This window comes from Antechinus flavipes, chromosome 2 (assembly GCF_016432865.1).
Source record: "Antechinus flavipes isolate AdamAnt ecotype Samford, QLD, Australia chromosome 2, AdamAnt_v2, whole genome shotgun sequence".
Lineage (NCBI taxonomy): Eukaryota > Metazoa > Chordata > Mammalia > Dasyuromorphia > Dasyuridae > Antechinus > Antechinus flavipes.
Window position 1 is genome coordinate 617,139,851 of NC_067399.1, and position 22,026 is coordinate 617,161,876.

The 22,026-nt window shown below is 37.1% G+C and overlaps 1 protein-coding gene across 3 annotated transcripts in view; it reads left to right on the forward strand.

Moving 5' to 3' along the window:
* Positions 1-19,193, forward strand: part of SHLD2 (shieldin complex subunit 2) — a 96,328-nt gene extending 77,135 nt beyond the window's left edge. The window contains exons 8-10 of one of the 3 annotated variants that reach the window (XM_051981857.1): positions 23-257; positions 16,537-16,652; positions 18,770-19,193. In XM_051981857.1, coding sequence (XP_051837817.1) covers positions 23-257; positions 16,537-16,652; positions 18,770-18,948 — 530 coding nt within the window. In that variant the 3' untranslated portion in view covers positions 18,949-19,193. Of the gene's footprint in view, positions 1-22; positions 258-16,536; positions 16,653-18,769 lie in introns of those variants that run through there. The other 2 variants (XM_051981858.1, XM_051981859.1) reach the window with 2 other exon arrangements.
* Positions 19,194-22,026: the final 2,833 nt, after the last annotated feature.

Genomic DNA, 22,026 nt, shown 5'->3' on the forward strand with positions numbered 1-22,026 from the left:
TATAATTTTTTGTCTTCCATAGGAGTAGTTCAAATAGAAGCCCAGATTTTAGCATTAATGTTCCCTGTTTCTACCCATGAGAGCCGGCAGTTTGTACTAGATGCCAGCACTTCTCTGGAGGATATTCTTACATGTCTCTCCACCATTATATATTCAGGATGTGGAAAATGTGGACTGGAATTAGAAATAGATGAGAACAAAATATACAAGCAATGTGTCAGCTGTTTGCCATTTACTATGGTGAAATTGTACTACAGGTAAATAAAGCCAAAACCCAAGTTTTTCCAATTATTTAAGTCAGTTTTTAATTCTGTAAAATAGTGTTTTGTAGTTATTTTATATTCATGTAGCTTTTATGTGCATCTTGGTAAGTAGACTCCCCAATATTTTATATATTCTGTAGTTATTTAAGTGGAATTTCCCTTTTTCACTCTTCCTGCTGAGTTTTAATAGGAACAAAAAAATGTTGATGATTTATGTGAATTTATCTTATATCCTATAATTTTGATGGAGTTATAATTAATTTTTAGTTGATTCTCTAGATTCTTTTAAGTAAACTACTATATCATCTGAGGAAAACAATATTTGTTTCTTCTTTGCCTGTGCTTATTCCCTCAATTTATTTTTCTTACCTTATTACTATAACTAACATAAGCATTATATCAAATAGAAGAGTGACAACAGACATCCTTTCTTTACCCCTGGTCTCACTGAGAATTATTTTAGTTATGTCCATTATGTACAGTTTTGGTGCTTGGTTTTGTTAGATTGATGGGGTTTTATTGTTTATTTTTATTTATTTTTATTTATTTTTATTTAATGTAAATATTCATTCACTAAAATTGTAGGCTTGATTGTCATATAGATGGATAAAATCATTTCCAATAATATCTCTTATCTCTTCTTCATTTGTTGTGAATTTTTTTTTTTCATTTTTAATACTGGTGGTTTGGTCTCCCTCTTACTTATTTTTAGTAAAATGAGTTAATTTTTTAAAGCTCCTATTATTAATTTATTGGTTTCTTTGCTTTCAATTTTCTGTTTTGTTTTTTTTTTTTGGATTTCTGTTTTGGTTTTAAATTGAGGCAAAAATGTGTTGGTTTTCTGGATTGTTGCGGGGGGGGGACTTTTTTGAGGGGCTTGCATAACCAATTCAATAATCTCTTTTCTCCTTTGTTGGTGGACTTTCTTTTTCTTCATCCTCAAAATTTTGGTGTATGTAGCCTCATTGTTGTTATTACCTTAAATGAAGATAATAATAATATACATTTATGTGAATAACATTTACTATATACCATGCATTATGCTAAGTGTTTTACAATTATTTTCTCATTTGATCCTTACAATAATACTAGGAGGTAGATGCTATTATCACCCCAATTTTATAGTTAAGAAAACTGAGGCAAACAAGGTTAAGGGACTATACCAAGGTCACCCAGGGAGTGTCTGAGGCCAAACTTGAATTCAGATCTTCTTGACTTCTTTTGCTCTGCCTACTGTGTCACCTATCTGCCTATTACCTATTTGTCTCTATGATTTATTCTTTAACCCATTTCTTCTGGGTATTAAATTTTCTTTAATCCTTTCTCTTAGTACCCCTTTATCAAATGTAATTGTATTGCATTGTAATCAGAAAAAGATATATTTAATATTACTTCCTTTCTACATATGTTTGTGAGGTTTTTACATATATTGATATATGGTTAATTTTCTTAGTTGAATGTGCAGCTTAGAAATATTTATATTCCTTTCTTTTCCCATTCAATAATCCCCAGAGACCTATCATAATTAACTTTTCTAAAATTATGTTCAGATCACCAGCTTCTTTCTCCTTTATTTGTTTATTAGTTTTATCTACCTTTGAAAGGGATACATTTAGCAAATTCCTCATTATGATAGTATTACCATCTATTTCTCTACCTTCTCCTTTAAGGAGTTAGATGCTTTGCTATTTGGCACATGCTTGGTATGTTTTTTTTTTTTTTTTAATTTTTATTTAATAATTACTTTATATTGACAGAATCCATGCCAGGGTAATTTTTTTTTTTACAACATTATCCCTTGCACTCGTTTCTGTTCCAATTTTTTTCCCCTCCCTCCCTCCACCCCCTCCCCTAGATGGCAAGCATTCCTTTATATGTTGGATATGTTGCAGTATATCCTAGATATAATATATGTGTGCAGAACCGAACAGTTCTCTTGTTGCACAGGGAGAATTGGATTCAGAAGGTAAAAATAACCCGGGAAAAAAACAAAAATGTAGATAGTTCACATTCGTTTCCCAGTGTTCTTTCTTTGGGTGTAGCTGCTTTTGTCCGTCGTTTATCAATTGAAACTCAGTTAGGTCTCTTTGTCAAAGAAATCCACTTCCATCAGAATACATCCTCATACAATATCGTTGTCGAAGTATATAATGATCTCCTGGTTCTGCTCATTTCACTTAGCATCAGTTCATGTAAGTCTCACCAGTCCTCTCTGTATTCATCCTGCTGGTCATTTCTTACAGAACAATAATATTCCATAACATTCATATACCACAATTTACCCAGCCATTCTCCAATTGATGGGCATCCATTCATTTTCCAATTTCTAGCCACTACAAATAGGGCTGCTACAAACATTTTGGCACATACAGGTCCTTTTCCCTTCTTTAGTATTTCTTTGGGATATAAGCCCAATAGAAACACAGCTGGATCAAAGGGTATGCACAATTTGATAATTTTTGGGGCATAATTCCAGATTGCTCTCCAGAATGGTTGGATTCGTTCACAACTCCACCAACAATGCATTAGTGTCCCAGTTTTCCCACATCCCCTCCAACATTCATCATTATTTTTTCCTGTCATCTTAGCCAAACTGACAGGTGTGTAGTGGTATCTCAGAGTTGTCTTAATTTGCATTTCTCTGATCAATAATGATTTGGAACACTCTTTCATATGAGTGGTAATAGTTTCAATTTCATCCTCTGAAAATTGTCTGTTCATATCCTTTGACCATTTATCAATTGGAGAATGGCTTGATTTCTTAGAAATTTGAGTCAGTTCTCTATATATTTTGGAAATGAGGCCTTTATCAGAACCTTTAACTGTGAAGATGTTTTCCCAGTTTGTTGCTTCCCTTCTAATCTTGTTTGCATTCGTTTTGTTTGTACAAAGGCTTTTTAATTTGATGTAATCAAAATTTTCTATTTTGTGATCAGTAATGGTCTCTAGTTCATCTTTGGTCACAAATTTCTTTCTCCTCCACAAGTCTGAGAGATAAACTATTCTATGTTCCTCTAATTTATTTATAATCTCGTTCTTTATGCCTAGGTCATGGACCCATTTTGATCTTATCTTGGTATATGGTGTTAAGTGTGGGTCCATGCCTAATTTCTGCCATACTAATTTCCAATTATCCCAGCAGTTTTTATCAAATAATGAATTCTTTTCCCAGAAGTTAGGGGCTTTGGGTTTGTCAAACACTAGATTGCTATAGTTGACTATTCTGTCTTGTGAACCTAACCTTTTCCACTGATCCACTAATCTATTTCTTAGCCAATACCAAATGGTTTTGGTGACTGCTGCTTTATAATATAATTTTAGATCAGGTACAGCTAGACCACCTTCATTTGATTTTTTTTTCATTAATTCCCTTGAGATTCTCGACTTTTTATTGTTCCATATGAATTTTGTTGTTATTTTTTCTAGATCATTAAAATATTTTCTTGGAAGTCTGATTGGTATAGCACTAAATAAATAGATTAGTTTAGGGAGTATTGTCATCTTTATTATGTTCGCTCGGCCGATCTTGGTATGTTTGGTATTGAAATTATTTCATTTTATATGGTGCCCTTCAACAAAGATAGTTTCCTTATTTATCTTTTGTCTATTTTTGCTTTGTCTAAAATTTCTGCCTATTTAGCAAAATTATGCTGAGGTGCAGTAGGTTTTAATTCATATGTGAGTAATTTCTATGTGAGTTTCTTATCAATGACATATTGTTTTATTCTGCTTTCTGCATTTTGCAATAGACTGTCATCATATGAGTTCGTCTCACTCATAATTATGATCACTAATTTTATTTCCCTTCATTCTGTTCTTTTACACTTTTTTCTTATTTTTTGCCCTTTCTTGCTTGTCTTTTAAATCTCTCTTCATGATGTCCATACTGATCTTGGGCTTTGTTTTGCTTAAAATTAATTCCTTCTCAATTTCCCCACTCCCTCATCCTTCCTGTTTCCTTGTTGAATTGGATTTCTTTCTATATCAAATGCTTTGTATATATTTATATTTATCTATACCTTCTTTTGACCAATTCAAAGAAAAGTGAGGTTCATGTGACACCCATTCTTCCTAACACTTCCATGTTTGTATAAATTTCTGCCTGCACAGATATGTGAGATTAATTCCCCTTCATCTCTTCCTAATGTGTTCTTTTTACCCCTCCCTTTCCTTTGTTTCAAGAACCTCACTATATAACAACATCAATTTCAGGTCTTCGATTTTATTTTCCCTACTTTCTGGCTCCTGATGACCAAGTTCTGGAGAGAATCTGGTGTTACCTCCTTCCCACCTCCTCATTAAAAAGCCATCATTGAGTTCTTGTTAGGCTACTCCTAATCGGGCAGTACCTTTCCTTACCCAGTCGCCTCAAAGACTCTTTGGATGTCTCCGGATACAAGAGAGGAGATAGTCAGTTACCACACCCAATGGAGGTTGCAGCAGGCACACTTTGTTTGGTACAGCTCATGATGTCTTTCCCCCTCCCTCGTCCCTTGTCCCTTATATCTTCCCCACAACAATCCTCTGTTTCCTCCAGGTTACATGCCTTGGCAACAGTCCTTCTAGTGGAAGGGAGTGCTTGTCCCATTTTTGGCACGTACTCGATGCACGACTGTGCCATAATTCTCTTGCTGGAATCCCTAGTGCACACCTGTCAGCAGAACATACGCCTGGGTGCCTCAACCCAACTCTGGTTTGTACTGTTAGCCAAGGCATTGTGTTATAGGGGTCATGGAAAACAGGTAGGGTAGAAGGTTTCAGGGCCTAATAGTTCTTAAGAAAGTTCTTTCTAATGTTTCCTTGTATTGACCTTTTTTATGGTTCTCTTAACTCATCTTCTGTTTGCATTTCAAAATTTCTACTCAGCTCCATTCTTTTTATCAAGAAAGCTTAAAAGTCCTCTATTACATTGAAGATCCATTTTCCCCCTGTATTTTTATACTCAATTTTGGCTGAGTAAGTTATTCTTGGTTGTAGGTCTGTCTCTTTTACCTTTTAGAATACAAACAGTTCTTGTTTTACACAAATTTGTATTAAGAAAATTCAACTTTACATAAAGAATTCTAAAAAAAATATAAATTCCAAAAAAACACTTAAGTAAACTTTACCATATAGTGTTATGCTTCTTTCTCCTTTCTTTTTCCATATCTGTGGACAAATTCACTTTATGTAAAAATCCCTCTATGTAGAAGTCTGCACTTAGGTAAAATAAGGACTGTCTGTTCTTTCCCTTCCCTTGTAATAATAGCTGCAAAATCTTATGTGAATCTTCACTTTGTTTCTTTTTTTTTTGGCTGCCTACAGTATTTTTTCCCTTTTAAGCCAAAAAGCTCTGGATCTTGTTTACAATATTCCTAGAAGTTTTCATTTTGGGGTTTCTTTCAGAAAGAGACAAGTAGATTCTATTTTCATTTTGCCCTCTCCTAATATATCTGGGAAGATTTCTTTCATGATTTCTTGAAATATGATATCTAAATTTTCCAGTAGCCCAATGATTTTCAAATGATCTTTCTTTGATCTCTTTTTCAGCTCAATTGTGTTTGTTAAGAGATACCCTACTTCCCCCCCCCCCATTTTTTCCAATATTTTGGCTTTGTTTTATTATTTCTTATCATCTTAAAGAGGCATTAACTTCTGCTTAGTTCATTCTGATTTTTAGAGAGTGTTTCCTGGGTTCAGTTTTGTACTTTTTGTCACTCTCATTTATATCATATTTCATTTTTGCATCATTTTCTCTAGGAATTCAAGCTGATTTTGTAGACAAGCTATGTGTTTCTTTGAGGGGTTGCTTGTAGATATCCTGGAGCTTTTCTCCTCTTGGGAATTGTGTCTTAGATATACCTGGCGTCATCATTAGCTCTTTATTCTTTCATTGTATGCTCATTCCTCCAGCCTTACTCTGCCCATTTCTGGTGGTATTGTATGATTCTGTATGATTCTATTCTCTCTTACTTCCTGTCCTGCCGCTGAGGTCAGAAACCCACTGCTGCAGCCTTGTTCTTCTCCTAGGGACTGGCTGTGCCCTCCCCTCCCCTGGGGGAGAGACACGGCCTGTTCTGGTGATCTGTGTCTGAGATCCTCTCTCCCAGGCAATGGAAGAACCCCCTGACCGTGAGTAACGGCACCTAGGACCCCCTCTGTGACTAAGTTAGGACCTTAGATAGGACTTCTGGAAATTGTTCTCTGCTAGAGGTTGTGTACAGGGCTATCTCTTGTGGGTTAGCAGGACGGAGCTATGGTCCCCACATGAGGGGCTGATTCAAGATGAATCCCCTTGTTCTGCTCTGAGGTCCTGCCATCCCCATCCCACAGATCCTGCTCAGGTCACTTGCTTGCATATAGATTTAATTTGTGATTTTGTGCTGGAAAGGTCACCACTGTGGCTTGTTAGATTTCTGACCTCTGCTTGGCTAGGCACTTATCAGAAATCCATGTTAGGGAAGCTAAGTTGGCCCAGCTCCTCCTCCTGTACCGCCTGTCCTGGCCTGACTGGTCTCCTGAGGCTGGGTTCCCAAACTTTGCCAGCCAAGCACTCACTCTGATGGTCTGCAGAGTGCCACATTGGAAGCAGGGCACGTTGGCTTCCCAGGGACCGGCCCGCTGGGAAACAGCTCACAAAAACATGGAGCATTAGGTCCTGAATCTTGGGCTACCTCCACTCACAAATCTGTGCATTCCACTCCCTTTTCTGTAATCACCATGGTAAAATGGAGCCCAGCAATCCTTTTGTTTTTAGACCAGTTACAAATGGTAACTTGGCTGCTCATACTAACCATGTTGAGAGTCACCAAATTGTCCGGTGACCAAGTAAGTCTGTATCTGGAGAAACAGAATCATATCAGTCTTGACAAGCTCTGTGAATAAAGCCAAAGAATAAAGGGGAGGAAATGGAAGGAAAGCTCACAGGTTCTCCTTGAACAAAGATATTGGCAGAGATGCCTTTCTCAGAAGCCCAAAGGCAAAAAAAAAATCTCACATCTATCATATTGGACTGCCCAGGAAATAAGCATTTGCAAAAAAAAAAAAAAAAAAAAAAAAAGCCAAAGCTACAAAAAAGATAATTGTAATGAATGTTATGGTATTTGTTACAGAGAATGAGAAAATAAAGGAATTCTATGAAGAATTTAGTAGCTGCCTCTCTCCAAATTAAATGAATACATGTAACAATGACTTTCTTGCATAGATGAGCAAAAGGCAAAATAATGAAGAATGAATTGGAAAATAGAGTACAGAAGTAAGAAATAAGAAAGATCAGAGGCTTGTAGACAGGATTGAATCTTTCTTGATTCTTGGATAAAATACAAACTCCTCTGTTTGACATTTAAAGCCTTTAATAATATGGCCCCACCCTATCTTTTCAAACTTATTCCATATTACTCATCTGCACATATCTTCCAGCAAACTGTCATGCTTGTTGTGCCTTGTTCCATCTTATGCCTCTTGGCACAGGTTTGTCCCTCAGCCTCTTACCCCCTAATTTCTTTTTTTTTTTTTTTTAATAACTTTTTATTGACAGAACCCATGCCAGGGTAATTTTTTATAGCATTATCCCTTGCACTCACTTCTGTTCCGGTTTTTCCCCTCCCTCCCTCCCCTCCCTCTCCCAGATGATAAGCAGTCCTTTACATGTTAAATAGGTTACAGATATCCTAGATACAATATGTGTGTGCAGAACCGAACAGTTCTCTTGTTGTACAGGGAGAATTTCACCCCCTAATTTCAACCTCTCCAAGGTTCACTCCTATACCATCTCCCTTCCTGATCTTTCCCAAAATTAGTGACAAAATTAATTGTATGTGATTATGGATGTGTGTGCATTCACAGAGCTAGAGATTTGGCCTAGAACTCTAGAAAAATTATATTCAGTTTTTGCCTTTAGTCTATATTAGCTTCCATTGGTAGGAGAAGTTCCTCTGTAGAAGAGATCCCTGTGTATCACTCATGAGACTGACTCATGAAACTGATTGACTTTCACATAGTCATAATTATTTACCATTCCAGATTTTAAATGGGATGAACTTATTGTGTGTATATAAGTAACAAAACCTATATTCTAATAAATATTAGGTGGAATGTTAATTACTCCCTTTTTATTCTATATATACACATGCATTGTATGTAACTGTCTATCTCCTCCATGAAATTATAAACTCTGTGAGGGCAGGGACTGCCTTTTGCTTCTTTCTATATCCCCAGAGCTTAGCACAGTGGTTGGCACAATTGATCCATTAGATTTTATGCAGACTAAATCATTAGCCTTCAAACCCTTTTTGTCATGTGCTATTTGTTATCAGCCAATTAATTTGTTCCTAGCTACAGTACGTCATATACTGAGGCAGTGGAGTCATGGTCTGGCAGCTACATTATTGCTGATGAGTGTATTTTGCCATAAGGGTTTTGGTAATCTGCACCATTTCATATGTATTTGCTTTTTTTCTTCTGCTTTCGTTTGCAAATACCCTTGTAGTGATAAGACTATACTGGGTTTCAACCAAGTCCTTCGGAAATTTGTTTTTTCCTGTACCTCTTCTCACAGTTTTGTGAAGCAATACTGATTGTCATATTAAGTCATACTCTGTGCTTTCAAATAAACTTCTGTTCTAAATAGATTGTTGCTCTTAGAAGCTGTTTCCTTCTACTTGTTGGTTTTCTGGCTAATGTTGCTTCTAGGATCTGTTAGCCTCCTTATTTTTACAATCATTGTGCATCATTTAAATTTCTCTGCAAAGGCTGTATTACCTAGTAGAACGGGAGTAGCCTTGAAGGCAGACAGACTTGAGGTGAAGTCCTACTTCTGAGGAGTAACTCTGTCACCTTGGACAGACCACCTAACATCTTAGTGCCTTGATCAGGGAACTCACTCTTTCAGACTGTTAGGAGGCTGAAGAGTTGCCAGTCTGCCTTGGAGAAAGAAGTTTCCTGCACCAATGAATGAAGTTGTAGGTCTAGAGCAAAAAGAAAAAAATAAATCCTTGAGAAATGATAACACAAAGGAGATTACCATTGTGTATTTAGTCAGGTAGAAAGAGAATCTCGACAGCAAGTAATAAAATATTCAGAAGAGTGGTCAACAGAGTTGACATGGGAAGACTTATCAGTTGTTAAACATTTATTAAATGAATTATTCGTTCCAAGTTTTGTGCTAGGAATACCAAGACCAACTCAGACTTTACTCTAGTGACTCAATAAATAGTCTTGAGAGCCTCTATTCCAGCAGGGCCTGAGGTCAGAGAAGAGAGGTTTATCTAAAATCAGGTCAGATGTTTCCCAATGTTTGCTTTTGACTTTTGATAATTTTAGACTGATGTTTTTCTGAACTTTTAAGACCTTAAACCCACTTTAACTCATTGGGGTGTTAATAGTTATCCAATTATCAGTTTTTATTTGTGATTCATAGTAATGTAACTCAGTTGGCAAATATGTGATTTTTCCAATATCTTTGGAACACGATATGAATGGTTAATGCAACCTAAGGAATCTTATTCATCTAAAGTTCTAATCCACTAGGAAAAGTTTGCCTTTATACTCTGTTGTGGTTTTCTTTTTCTTAGATTCATCTCATCTCATTCACTTTAATTATCTCCCCTTCTTCTCATGCTGAATAATCTTTCCTCAAAGTTCCTTCTCTCATGCTATCCATATCTAGAGAAAGAACTGATTGAATTTGAATACAGATTGAATCATTCTTTTTTTTTTTTTAAACTTTATTTTTCTTGCAGGTCTTTTTTGTAGGGTGGAATTCTATGTTTTCTTTCAAAACATAACTTTTATGGAAATGTTTTGCATAATTTTACAGGTGTATTTTCAATGGAGGGGGGAGGAAAGGAGTGAATCTGGAATTCAAAGTTTTAAAAACAAACGTAAGAAATTGTTTTACATGTAACTGGGGAAAAATAAAGTAGTAAATCAAAGTTCCTTCTCTTTCTTAGTGATTACTTAGTACAAAAATTGTTATTTGTTACTTTTTTGTAAGTTAATTTTTGGTCACCATAAGTTTAATCTTTAAAGTAGATTTGAATTTTCCATACAGTAATGGTCTTTAGAAATGTCGTAAAAATCACTATCAAGGGGATTTAGTCACTAGACTTTTTCCCTTTCTGATTTTTTGACTAGATTGATACTTTGATGTGTTTTAGTAATATGTTAAAACATCAGACCCTTGAGTTATTTTTGTGAATTTTCTATTTCTTAAATTAGGCATCATTGCAAAAAGGGAATTCTGGATAGCTTTGGTGTATTTTGTTTGAAGTGATACTGAAAACATATTATCATAGTTGTGGAAATTCTTTATCACTTCTACTAAACATTATTGGGTGTTCTTTTGGTAGGTGTATGTAAGAATTCCCAGGCACTTTGCTCTTCTCGAGGTCTATGACCTCGAAAATTCACTTTTCTTGTCCACCCTACCACTGTAGAATAAAGAACTCCCTGTGCATCTCATATTTTTATTGTTTGCCTTAAAAACTCAAGTTTTGTGTTACAATTATATTCCTGCTGATCTAGATTGACCTAGTGTGTCCTTCATGATCTGCAGCATTATCTGCTAGTGCTGGTTGTGATATCGTCGTCTTGTCAGATTGGCATCTTTTGACAACAAAAACTAAAGTCTCAGAAACCTCTCTCTGGATTTTCAGAGAGCAAGTAAGATAGAGGGGTGGACATTAGTATAGCATACAGTACAGTGCCCTCACGCTGCCTTCTGACACAGTGAAAGGTAAGATTCAAGTGTAAAAATGTTTTAGTATTAAGAAGTTTATTTCCTGTATAATATTTATGGTACTGTAGATTTCATGTTTTATAAAATGTTAATATTGTCTTAAATCAGTTTTTTTAATTGAGATGTTAGCACAAAAAGTTATGGAATTCTAAGGAATTATCTAGCAAGAAAAAATGTTTTGCCTGTTACCACTTTTATTTTATATACTGCATTTTATGAGTTATTTCATAGTTACTGTGTAAGGAAAAGTACATGTGTCAGAATTAATATTTTGTTGTAAAGATTTATATGCAGAAAAATATATTTTCAGCTTTCTCTAGCAAAAGGTTACATTTTTTTATGGTTGCAGGAACCTACTTCTCATAGGTTCAGTTTATCAACATTCGCATTTTTTTTGCCTTTGCACTATTTTATAAGAATATTACATCTATGGAAGTTAAGGATTGACAGTATACTATTTTTTCTTACATTTCTTAAAAGAAATATTTTTCCTCATTTATGTGTAAAGATAAATTTTTAACATTTAAAAAAAAAATTGAGTTTTACATTTTCTTCCTTTCTCCTTCACTTCCCCCCTTCTTTTTTTCTTACATTTTTAAAACACTAAAAATCATTTGTAAAGAACTGAAATTAAGGAATTATATTCAAGAAGGAATGTTTTAAAAAGCTGCAAATTAGAATTTATAATGTCATTTGCAGTTTTAAAAATTTTTATTTCTCTATGGAACACATGACCCTCTTTCTCTTTGATTTTTAAATTATTCAGGAAACATCGCAGAAAGTGAGATTGTAAAAAATCCAGGATGTCCAGTTTGTAAATAAAAATGTGCCCTGATTTTGCATATGCTGCTGAAGTCAACCATCTTGAATCCAGAAATAGTTTAATAGTAGAAATACCAGTAATGTCAAACTTGGCAGGCCTTCACAGTATGGCTCACACCAGATTCAGAGGTCATTAGGAAATGTTTAACAAAATAAATTAAAAAGACAGCACAACATAAATAATAATAATTTGAGGTTTTCTTTTTCTTTTTTTTTTGTTTTTGGGGGGGGGCAATTTAACCATTTTATTAACAAGGCCAATAGGTTATTAAAAAGAATGGTCTTTTGGCCATCTCTTTTAGACCAAAGAAAAATACTTTATAAGGATTTCTTGGAACTTATGAGGGGAGACACAAAGTGAAAGGAAAAAAATGGGAAAATGGTTGACAAAATGGCTTGACAAAAATCAGAAAGGGCGATCCTCTTTGATAGCATTGACAAAATTGAAAAGGATAGTCCCCTTTGATAAGTAGATCTTATAGATAAAAGACCCAAAGTAAAATGTAGATGTCTCCCCATCTCTACATACTTCTGATGCAGTCCTGTGGCTTTGATCTGTTCTCCAGCTCAAGTCACTTGTAGAAGTTTCCTACAAAATTGATCTAGAAACAAACTTCCAATTTATTTTGCCAATAAACAATTAAGATAATGAAAGTCAGCTCAAACCTTATGGAATCTTTTATTAGAACAGGGAACTCATAATTTCACCTATCACCAATATCCATCACCTGTATAACACCTATCTATAAACAGAAATCAGAAGCTCAATATTGTAAGATGTATTCCAGTACAAAAAAGAATTCATTTAAAATTGCCAGATTTATCTAAAGTTTACAAAAGATTCTGGGATGGATATATAAATATATTGAGTAACAATTTAAAGTTTAAAGTAATACATATATAATTTACAAGAAAGCCGTTTAATTTCAGCTCTGTTCAAATAAACAGACTCCTTAACAAAAATATGTTACATTAATTTGTGGTTTTCTAATAATAGTACGCTAGCCACTGAGATCCATTTAAATCTAAAAAATGCAAGAGTACAGAAATAGATTTAATTTCTTCATTATAAATTATATATTCACAGCACAGTTTTAGGATCACCATTTTTGATGAATTTAGCATCTAGCCATATATCAAGATATTTTTTAAAAATCAAACTTGAGCCAGATAGTAAAATTCTTTTTTTCATTCAGTATCAATAAACAAGCAACTATGTGACAGATGAGATTGCTCTTTATACTTAGGGAGAAGTTTTATATTCTATTTTTTAAGTGCTAAGAATATCATCCCAATCTTGAGTTCCCACATGGTTCAACAAATCTGCAAGTACCAGTTTTATGTGAAGTACAGTACAGTGTCTGGCAGAGGTAGGGAGTGTGGGGTGGGAGGGATTGGTGATAAAACTGGGGCTGTCCCTTCTTCTTGGGTAGAGAAGAGATTCAGCAAATAGCCAGGACTTTCTGACAAATCTGGCACTCCATCAGGAGAGTTCCTCATTAACAGAGCAAGCCTTATGTTGTTGGATGGATCCTCCTGATGCATTATCGAGGGAGGCCAACCCTCTCGTGGCTTTGTTGGGGCTATAAGATATTGGCTTTTTTTGTGACTGCAAGAGAACCAGGTGTAGCTTGGAGCCACCTTGAAGCCAGAGGAACTTTGGGTAGCTTTCAGGATCAGGGTTGATTTGGAGCCTGAAGGAATTTGCCCTGTTAAATTATTTCTAAATTTATAGTCTCTTTTTTCCTTCTAGTTAAATTCTAGAAAATACTTGGTTTATTTGCTTCTGCTCAAGAGATTTAATTGCTTTCTTTTTTCCTCTGAGATCTTTGGTCAATTTTCCCCCCAAATGCTCACTAGACAACAAAGTGAGAAATTAGATAAAGCCCTGGGCCTGGGGTCAGGAAGATCTGAGTTTAATTGCAGCCTCGGACACTTGTGTGATTGTGAGCAAGTCACTTCTATCTGCCTTAGTTTCCTGATCTGTAAAATGGAGATAAGATTAGCACTTCCTCCCCACCCCCAGAGTTGTTGTAGAGTCACATGAGATATTTGCCTAGGGCTTAGCTGGATACTTTTCTTTCCCCTCCCACCCCTTTCTGGCTCCTTCCCCTTTGACAGTCATTTCCCTATGGACCAGGAGCTTTCTCCCATGCAAGGAGCCGGTCCTCCCTGGATGCTGGGCTCCTTTCCTTGGGTTTAATGGAATGCCACCCAGCCACCCACATCTCCTGCCCTAGCTCCCTTTGCTCTCCTTTCTCTAGCTGGACTCTGCCCTGGCCTGAGCCAGATGCTGCCATTTGTATTTCCAGGGAGGAAATATAACTGATTTGTGGGTTAGCTTGTGTGGCCTGGGGTGCCCCAGCTTTGGGCAGTGGGGGAGGGAGGGTGTGTAAAACCGATGTTAGGGCTTATTAGGCTTCTCGTTGTTAGTTAATTGGATTTTTGTCTCCTTTGGGTTGTTGGTATCTTTATCTCATGCTTGTCATTCCAGTTTTACAGAGTTTGAGAGGTCATGAGGATGTTCTCCATCTTCCAATGTCTCGTTCTCAATGTGGTTGTCACAGGACCCAGAATTCTCCCTCTTCTTGCTTCACTCAAAAAAACAAACAAGAGCTCTCCATCTTGTAGTCTTTTTTTTTTTTTTTTTTAAGTTAACTAGATCTCTGTCTCACCCCTGCTGGAAGTGCAGAGCATGGGCCACTCAAGGGCCATGTCCCACTGCCTGGGCTTGTTCAGCCTGCTGGACCCCCAGGCCCTTTACTAAGTAGAGATGCTGAGAAGGCTCATCTAGGCTGGGTCATGGCCGTGAGCTCCAGACAAGGATGGGTGGTGGGAATGGATCCAGCTCAGATTGAAGGCTCTGCACAGAATCCAGCAGTGGAAGAGAAGGCCACAGGATGGAGGAAACAGCCGAGGCTGGGAGTGGGGCCTGGAGAATAAGAAATAGAATTTGGGGACTTGCCTCCAACATTGCTTTCCTTCTCTGGGCTGCAGCCAGAACTTTATTTTTTTTTTAATTTTTATTTAATAATTACTTTATATAGACAGAATCCATGCCAGGGTAATTTTTTTTACAACATTATCCCTTGCACTCATTTCTGTTCCGATTTTTCTCCTCCCTCCCTCTACCCCCTCCCCTAGATGGCAAGCAGTCCTATATATGTTGGATATGTTGCAGTATATCCTAGATATAATATATGTTTGCAGAACCGAACAGTTCTCTTGTTGCACAGGGAGAATTGGATTCAGAAGGTATAAATAACCCGGGAAGAAAAACAAAAATGTAGATAGTTCACATTCGTTTCCCAGTGTTCTTTCTTTGGGTGTAGCTGCTTTTGTCTGTCATTTATCAATTGAAACTCAGGTCTCTTTGTCAAAGAAATCCACTTCCACCAAAATATGTCCTCATATAATATCATTGTTGAAGTGTATAATGATCTCCTAGTTCTGCTCATTTCACTCAGCATCAGTTCATGTAAGTCTCGCCAGTCCTCTCTGTATTCATCCTGCTGGTCATTTCTTACAGAACAATAATATTCCATAACATTCATATACCACAATTTACCCAGCCATTCTCCAATTGATGGGCATCCATTCATTTTCCAGTTTCTAGCCACTACAAATAAGGCTGCCACAAACATTTTAGCACATACAGGTCCCTTTCCCTTCTTTAGTATTTCTTAGGGGTATAAGCCCAATAGAAACACTGTGCAGCCAGAACTTTAAAGCATCTTCACCTCCTCACTCCCACTCACTCCACATCCGGGCTTTTACCTCTACAGTCCCTCCACTCCTCAGGCCTGCTTTCCTCATGTTCCTCTTTCATTCAGCTGCCAAAGTGAATTCCTGACACTCTCCCATTCCTCCCCATGATATACTCTTCACAATCCAGCCTTCTTTCCCTTTATTCTCTTCTATGAGTGCTCCACAATCCAGCCACACTGGCTTATTTGCAGTCCTCAAACACAGCACGCTGTTTCCCATTTTTGCCATTTCAGGCTGTCCCAGTTCCCAGGATGTTGTGCCCTGCAGGAGGCTTCCTGGGTCTCTTGCTTGGCAGTAGCTTCCCTCTGGGATTAGCTGCATCTGTGTGTGCATTGACTTGTCTGTTGTCTTTCCCATTCATGTGAGCTCCTTTAGGGCATGGATAGTGTCTTTGTCTTTCTTTGCCTGCAATTAGCAGTGTCCAAAACCTAGCAAGTCCTTAATAAATGTTTGGGGATCACCTTATTCACTGACAAATGAGTATAGCAGGTTTATATTAAATTGGTCTGCTTCGGCCCTTAAAAGCCACTAAACATCCAAGGGTTTACTCTTTTCACACTGGTATGATTATCCCCAGTCTTAAAGAGCAACAGGATGCTAATTAATGAAAACATTTCTCTGTAGAAAATTACCTATTCAATTGTATACTTCCTGCTAGTGCCACTAATGAATAACTGAAGCCAACAGTATAATTTTCCAAGGAGACTGGGACTTGATCTTGGAAACTGTTTCATTTTTCTCTTACTTATTAGATGTATCATTTTCCCAAAGGCACAGGTTTTTCCTCTGTTCTTCCATAAGAACCAAAGGTAGATAGTGACATAGGAGCACTCTGATGTTGTCGGCATGCTAAAATCAAGTCTGACTTAGAAAGTGACACTTCATGTCATTAATTTGCTGAAACTGCTTTCATTTCAAAGCTTCCTTTTTTGACTTTTGCTTCTCCTGATATGTCTCCTTTTTCAGATCAGCACTAATGACTGTGTCTGATGGCAAGAATGAAATTCAAATTCATGCAGGATCAGAGATGATGCAGAAGATTCTTCTCAATATTCCACCTGATTGGTTAAGCAGAGTTGTAGGTATTGTATCCAATATTAAAATGTAAATATTTCTTAATGATCTGTGTATATGTTTCAATAGAGGTTTCTGGACAAGTGAAATGTTTACTATAATCTAGCAACATGATCACATGTTTTGTACGGTCAAGATTTTTTTAATTGGTAAAAAGCTCTAGTTCGTATGTAATAAACGGATCTCCTATGATCTGGAAAGCTTAGTACGCCTCCATGTTCTCAGTTTATTTCAGTTAACTTCTTCACTGGTAAAGCTTGTTCTCATCAGAGGTGAGTGTCAGGGACAGGTGAAAAGGGACACTAGTATTTTAGACCAAGCAAACATGAATTAAGAGTCTCATCCTATTTGGCTTCTGTTCCAGCATTCATGAAGAAGGAAGGTTTGATGGAACCACAGGAGTTACAAGTTAATGAGATTTAATCCTCAACTCATCTCAGTGTGTAAATTCAGTCATAGTCTTTAATTTAGAAATAGCCATTCTGGTCAGTGCTTAAATTTTCCGTTGTTAAAAGTAATGGCATTGGGGCAGGTAGGAGGCACAGTGCATAGAGCACAAGCCCTGAAGTCAGGAAGACCTGGGTTCAAATTTGACCTCAGATACTTAACACTTCCTGGCTGTGTGACCCCAGGCAAGTCACTTAACCCCAATTTCCCCAGCAAAGGGGAAAAAAAGTGAAAAGGCAGACATTGAGTCAAAGAGAGGCAACCTCATGTAAACTGGGTTGTTCTCTTGGTATGTCCAACTCTGCTCTGCTGTCATCTATGGGAAACTTTCTGAGAGAGAGTTTTCTGAGCCTGGTGAGCCATGGACCTAAGAGCAGGAAGCTGCAAAGTAGAACCAGTACACAGGAATCGTAAGGAACCTGAACGATGAGGAGAGAGCTGGATAAGTAGGGTAGGACCAGATTGGAATTGGCTTTAAAAACTAAACCAAAAAGCTCCAATTCTGTGCCCAATAAAGACAAGAGCACATGATATGTTGTAGGTACAGGGAATCATTGCCCAAACTGCCAGGCTGCCTTGTTGGCTTGGTTAATTTTCTCACACTAGTTTTTTCCCCCTTCCTTTTTATTCTTTGGTATCAGAGATGACTCTTGGGAATTAGGCAATAATACAACATATTAATAATTTGATTTTTAAAATTGGAATTATTCAGAGTGCTGGTACAGTCCCCCTCTCTGGGCTGGGCCTAGCTCATTGTTCATCTGTAACACTTGTTCTGAGATATTAATGACACATCTGTCTTTAATTTAATATTTGACACTTTCAAGGAAGCAATATTAGTCTAGTCACTTAACATACAATGAGATTATTTTTAGTCATCTATCCTTTCTTTTTTAAACAACTAAAAATTTTGATTTATTTCTCCTGGTTATATGTAGAAACAATTTTAACACCTTATGTTAAAGCTTTGAGTTTCAAATTCTCTTCTTTCCTCCCTCCTTCCCCATTTCCCCTCATTGAGAAAGCATGCAACCTGATATAGATTAATACATGTTAATCACCTATTCTTTTTGATTTTTTTTATTAAAGCTTTATTTTCAAAATATATGCATGAATAATTTTTCAAACATTAACCCTTGCAAAACCTTTTGTTCCAATTTCTCCCCTCTCACCCTCTACCCCCTCACATAGATGGCAAGTAATACAATATATAAAACATGGTAAATAATAATATAATATATGCATAAATATTCATATGATTATCTTGCTGCATAAGAACAATCAAATCAAAAAGGAAACAAATAAGAAAGAAAATAAAATACAAGCAAACAACAACAAAAAGTGAAAATGCTATGTTGTGATCCATACTCAGTTCCCAGTCCTCTCTCTTCATCGTAAGACCATTGAAACTGGTCTGAATCATCTCATTGTTGAAGAGAGCCACGTCCATCAGAATTGATCTTTGTATAATCTTGCTGTTTTCGTGTATAATGAAGTGATACCATTTCTTTGAGAGAAATGAAGTAATTGGTTTCTCAGATGTCATGTCTTTGTTGTTGTGGGCTGAAAAGAAGGGAAGGAAATCAAAGTCTTTTGCTGCGCAGCAAAAAGGAATAATAGAAGATGATTGTAAGTGTCATTGTAAAAAGTTATATTTGTGGTCTCTTTTTTTTGGCAGTCCCTTCCTCAGGTATCACATATGGGATGGTTGCTGCAGACCTGTGCCACTCATTGCTAGCAAGCAGAGAAAGCGTCTACACACTGAAAATTCAAAGCCTTTTTATTGTAGATGAAAACAGCTATCCTTTGCAACAAGACTTCTATCTGCTAGATTTTCACAGCAGCTTTGAAGTATGAATATAATTGTATAAGTGATCAGAAGAACAAACTGTCAGTAATTGGAGGAGAAATTAAATGAAATTATTGTCTTCTGAAATGAAGTAACATGGCTTTTTAGCTTGGGTTTATAATAAAAATAAAAAACCCAAAACCCAAAAATGTAACAAAAAGAATTTGCAGGCTCCAGAAATGGTAATTTGAGCATATTCTTATTTTTTTAATAAAACTTTGTAGTCATTGAAAAATAAATTATTTTCCCATAATCTCTCCCAATTTTCCTGCTGAAATATAATGTAGATAATTACAGTGTCACATGTCAGTATGGCACTTTATAATTTACACTTCTTCCCACAAGATAACCTTGTGGGGTAAATGATGATCCAAGTCTTATCCCGGCTTGACAGATGAAGATACTGAGTTTTAAAGATGTTAAGTGACCCGCCTAAGTCACACAGCTAGAATTACTATGAGGTAATGGCCATTAGTAAATGTATGAGGGTAGGGATTTTCTAAAGAGTGACAATTACATGGAAGGGAAAAATGAAGCAGAGGTGGAGAAAGCTGGGTAATGATGATGAGAAGATTGGAGCCGCCGAATTGGGGAGAAGAGGGAGCTTTGGATAGCCTCTCCGTAAGGTAAGAACTGTCAGAGCCCTCCTGTCTGCCATGACTCGGCTTCTCTCTGTATGCTTTGTGTTTACTCCTTAGCTGTGTGGTGTCACCCCCCCGTCCCCCTTCAGGAGAGCGGGCATTTCTGCAGAGATTGTCTGGTTTTCTCTACTGGCTTCCACGAGCGCTTACTCAGAAGAAGGTTCTCTCCTGAGAAGGCAGCTGAGAATAACGGCCAGAAAGCTGGCCGGCTGGGGAGGAGCAGGCCACTCCTGACCCCTACGAGACTCTGGGCAAGTCACTGCAGCCGGCCGTGCCCTGGGCAGTTTTCGGACTATGAGCTTCAGCCAGGGTGCTGACCTACACGGGGGTGCAGGGTTTCCTCCTTCAGGAGTCCCCAGGATCAGTGACACTCAGTGGGCCCATCCCTTTCTTTCCATGGTGGGAAAGAACAAGAGGGTAGTTTACACAGAGATGCTGTGGTCCAGCCGGCCCAGAGAACAGGATTGAGTCAGTTGGGGGAGATTTTAAAGGATGCAGTGGTGGGGACTCGCCTCCAAGCCAGCACCATCTTTCAGCTGTCAGTGAGGGCCCGGCTTCTTACAGGTCTGGAAGAACTGAGCCCATCCCTCCTGAGCTCTCCTCCTCTGGCCCTCAGCCCTCTTTCTGCCCCATCACCTGTCCCCTCCTCCCTTGTACCCTGAGAAAAAGATGGTCCTTCTTGTTGAGGCTGCCCTCTTCCCTTCCCTCCTCCAGCAAGGGCCTACTCATCCATCATTTTCTCTCTCTCCCTTTAAATCGCTGTTTCCCTCTCATATCAGGAAACTCCCTCCTTCCCTGTTGTCTCTAAACATTCTCCAGTCTCCTCCCTCCTATAAAAACTTTTTTCTTTACCCTGACAGTCCCTATCCACCTCCCCGCGCCCCCAACTTTTTTTTTTTTTTTTTTTTTTTTTTAGTGGTATCTTAGTAGGCTTCTTGTGTCACAAACTATGATTCATCATAGGATGATTAAAGGCCATCCTTCCTGTCAGGTGAAAAATGACTGACCCCTGCTCTGGTTTATAGGGAGAAAGCTTGTGACAAGAAATGTAATTTGCTTATTAGCTTCCTTTCACTCTCTCTAAAGGTCTTGGACCTGGTTTGTCATCAGTTACATCAATTCCTTCACACCAAAAAACATGTTTGCTAAGAATGGCTTCTTTGTTTCCAGGTAGAAGTGAAATCAGTGAAATCCTTCAAAGCAATCAGTGTCAAATTGTCACAGAGAAGAAAAAATATTTGACTTTATGAGTAAATGTAGAATAACGCTTTTGCCTAAAGTGTCAACACTACAAATTTATACACACACACATATATATATGCATATATACATACATATATATAAAACTCAATATATGTATATGTATATATAGTTATAAGTATACAGTTAGTTATGGATCACTAGGATCTCTTTTGTTGCTAAAAGTTGATTAAACTTTGCTATAAGGGTGTTTGATACACATGCCAGCTTAGAGTCCCAACTACTTTGCAGTCTTTTTATGTTGATAGAAGCCCTTTTTTCACGTGTTGGAGAATAGGTATTGAACAGGTGTTAGCTGCCTATTATTAATGCTACTTCCAAAGACATGAAGGAGGAGACCCAGAAGCCTCTTGGCCCACTTTTCATGAGTTAATGACTTTTGACTGTCTTTCAACCAAAGCAATATAATAACAAGCTTTAAGGAAGAGAAAGTACTAAGATTGTATTTAAAAGCAAAAAGTAATCCTGTAGAAAAGTTATTCCTAAAAAAACTGAACCTTAAAAATAGAAATATGGGGTGAAGGGAAATAGCAGCAGAGCGAGAAGGAATTAGACCTAGCCTTGTGTGGTTTTGGTTTGGGGAAAAGCCACAAAATTAGGCTTCCTTCTAACTGGATGCAGAGAAATATGCTACATCTTCAGGAAGCCTTGAACCAATCTACAAAATCTCTCTCCTTTGAACCATTTTCAGAATATGGAGCCAGCTGTTCCAGTCACTGAGATGGGGAGATAAATATGATAGGAACCTTCAAACAGGCAAATTTTCCATTTCAGATTTCATCCCCTATCTAGCTTTAGAAATAACCAATTATGTATGTCAGGCTAATTCTTAGAAATAAACAGTAACAGAGCCTGAAGGGATGGTTTTAACTTATTTTTACCAATATTATGACAACTATTGTGCCATCTCCTCTGTTCTTAAAGAATCTTTAGAGCTAATTAGCACAATGATTAATACAAAATTCATCTATGATGTTGACTTAAAATTGATTTGAAAATATCAGGTATAAAAACAATGGAATGGATAATAAATTGTAAAGATAAAAATATCCTATCCCAGCTTTCCATTGTTATCGCCTGTTTTTCTTCCTTCCTTGGCAACAAGAAAAGTGACAAATGAAAACTGTCCTTAGACTTCACTTCAAGTAAAATATCAAAGATGCTTTTGCTGTTTACTTGGATTTA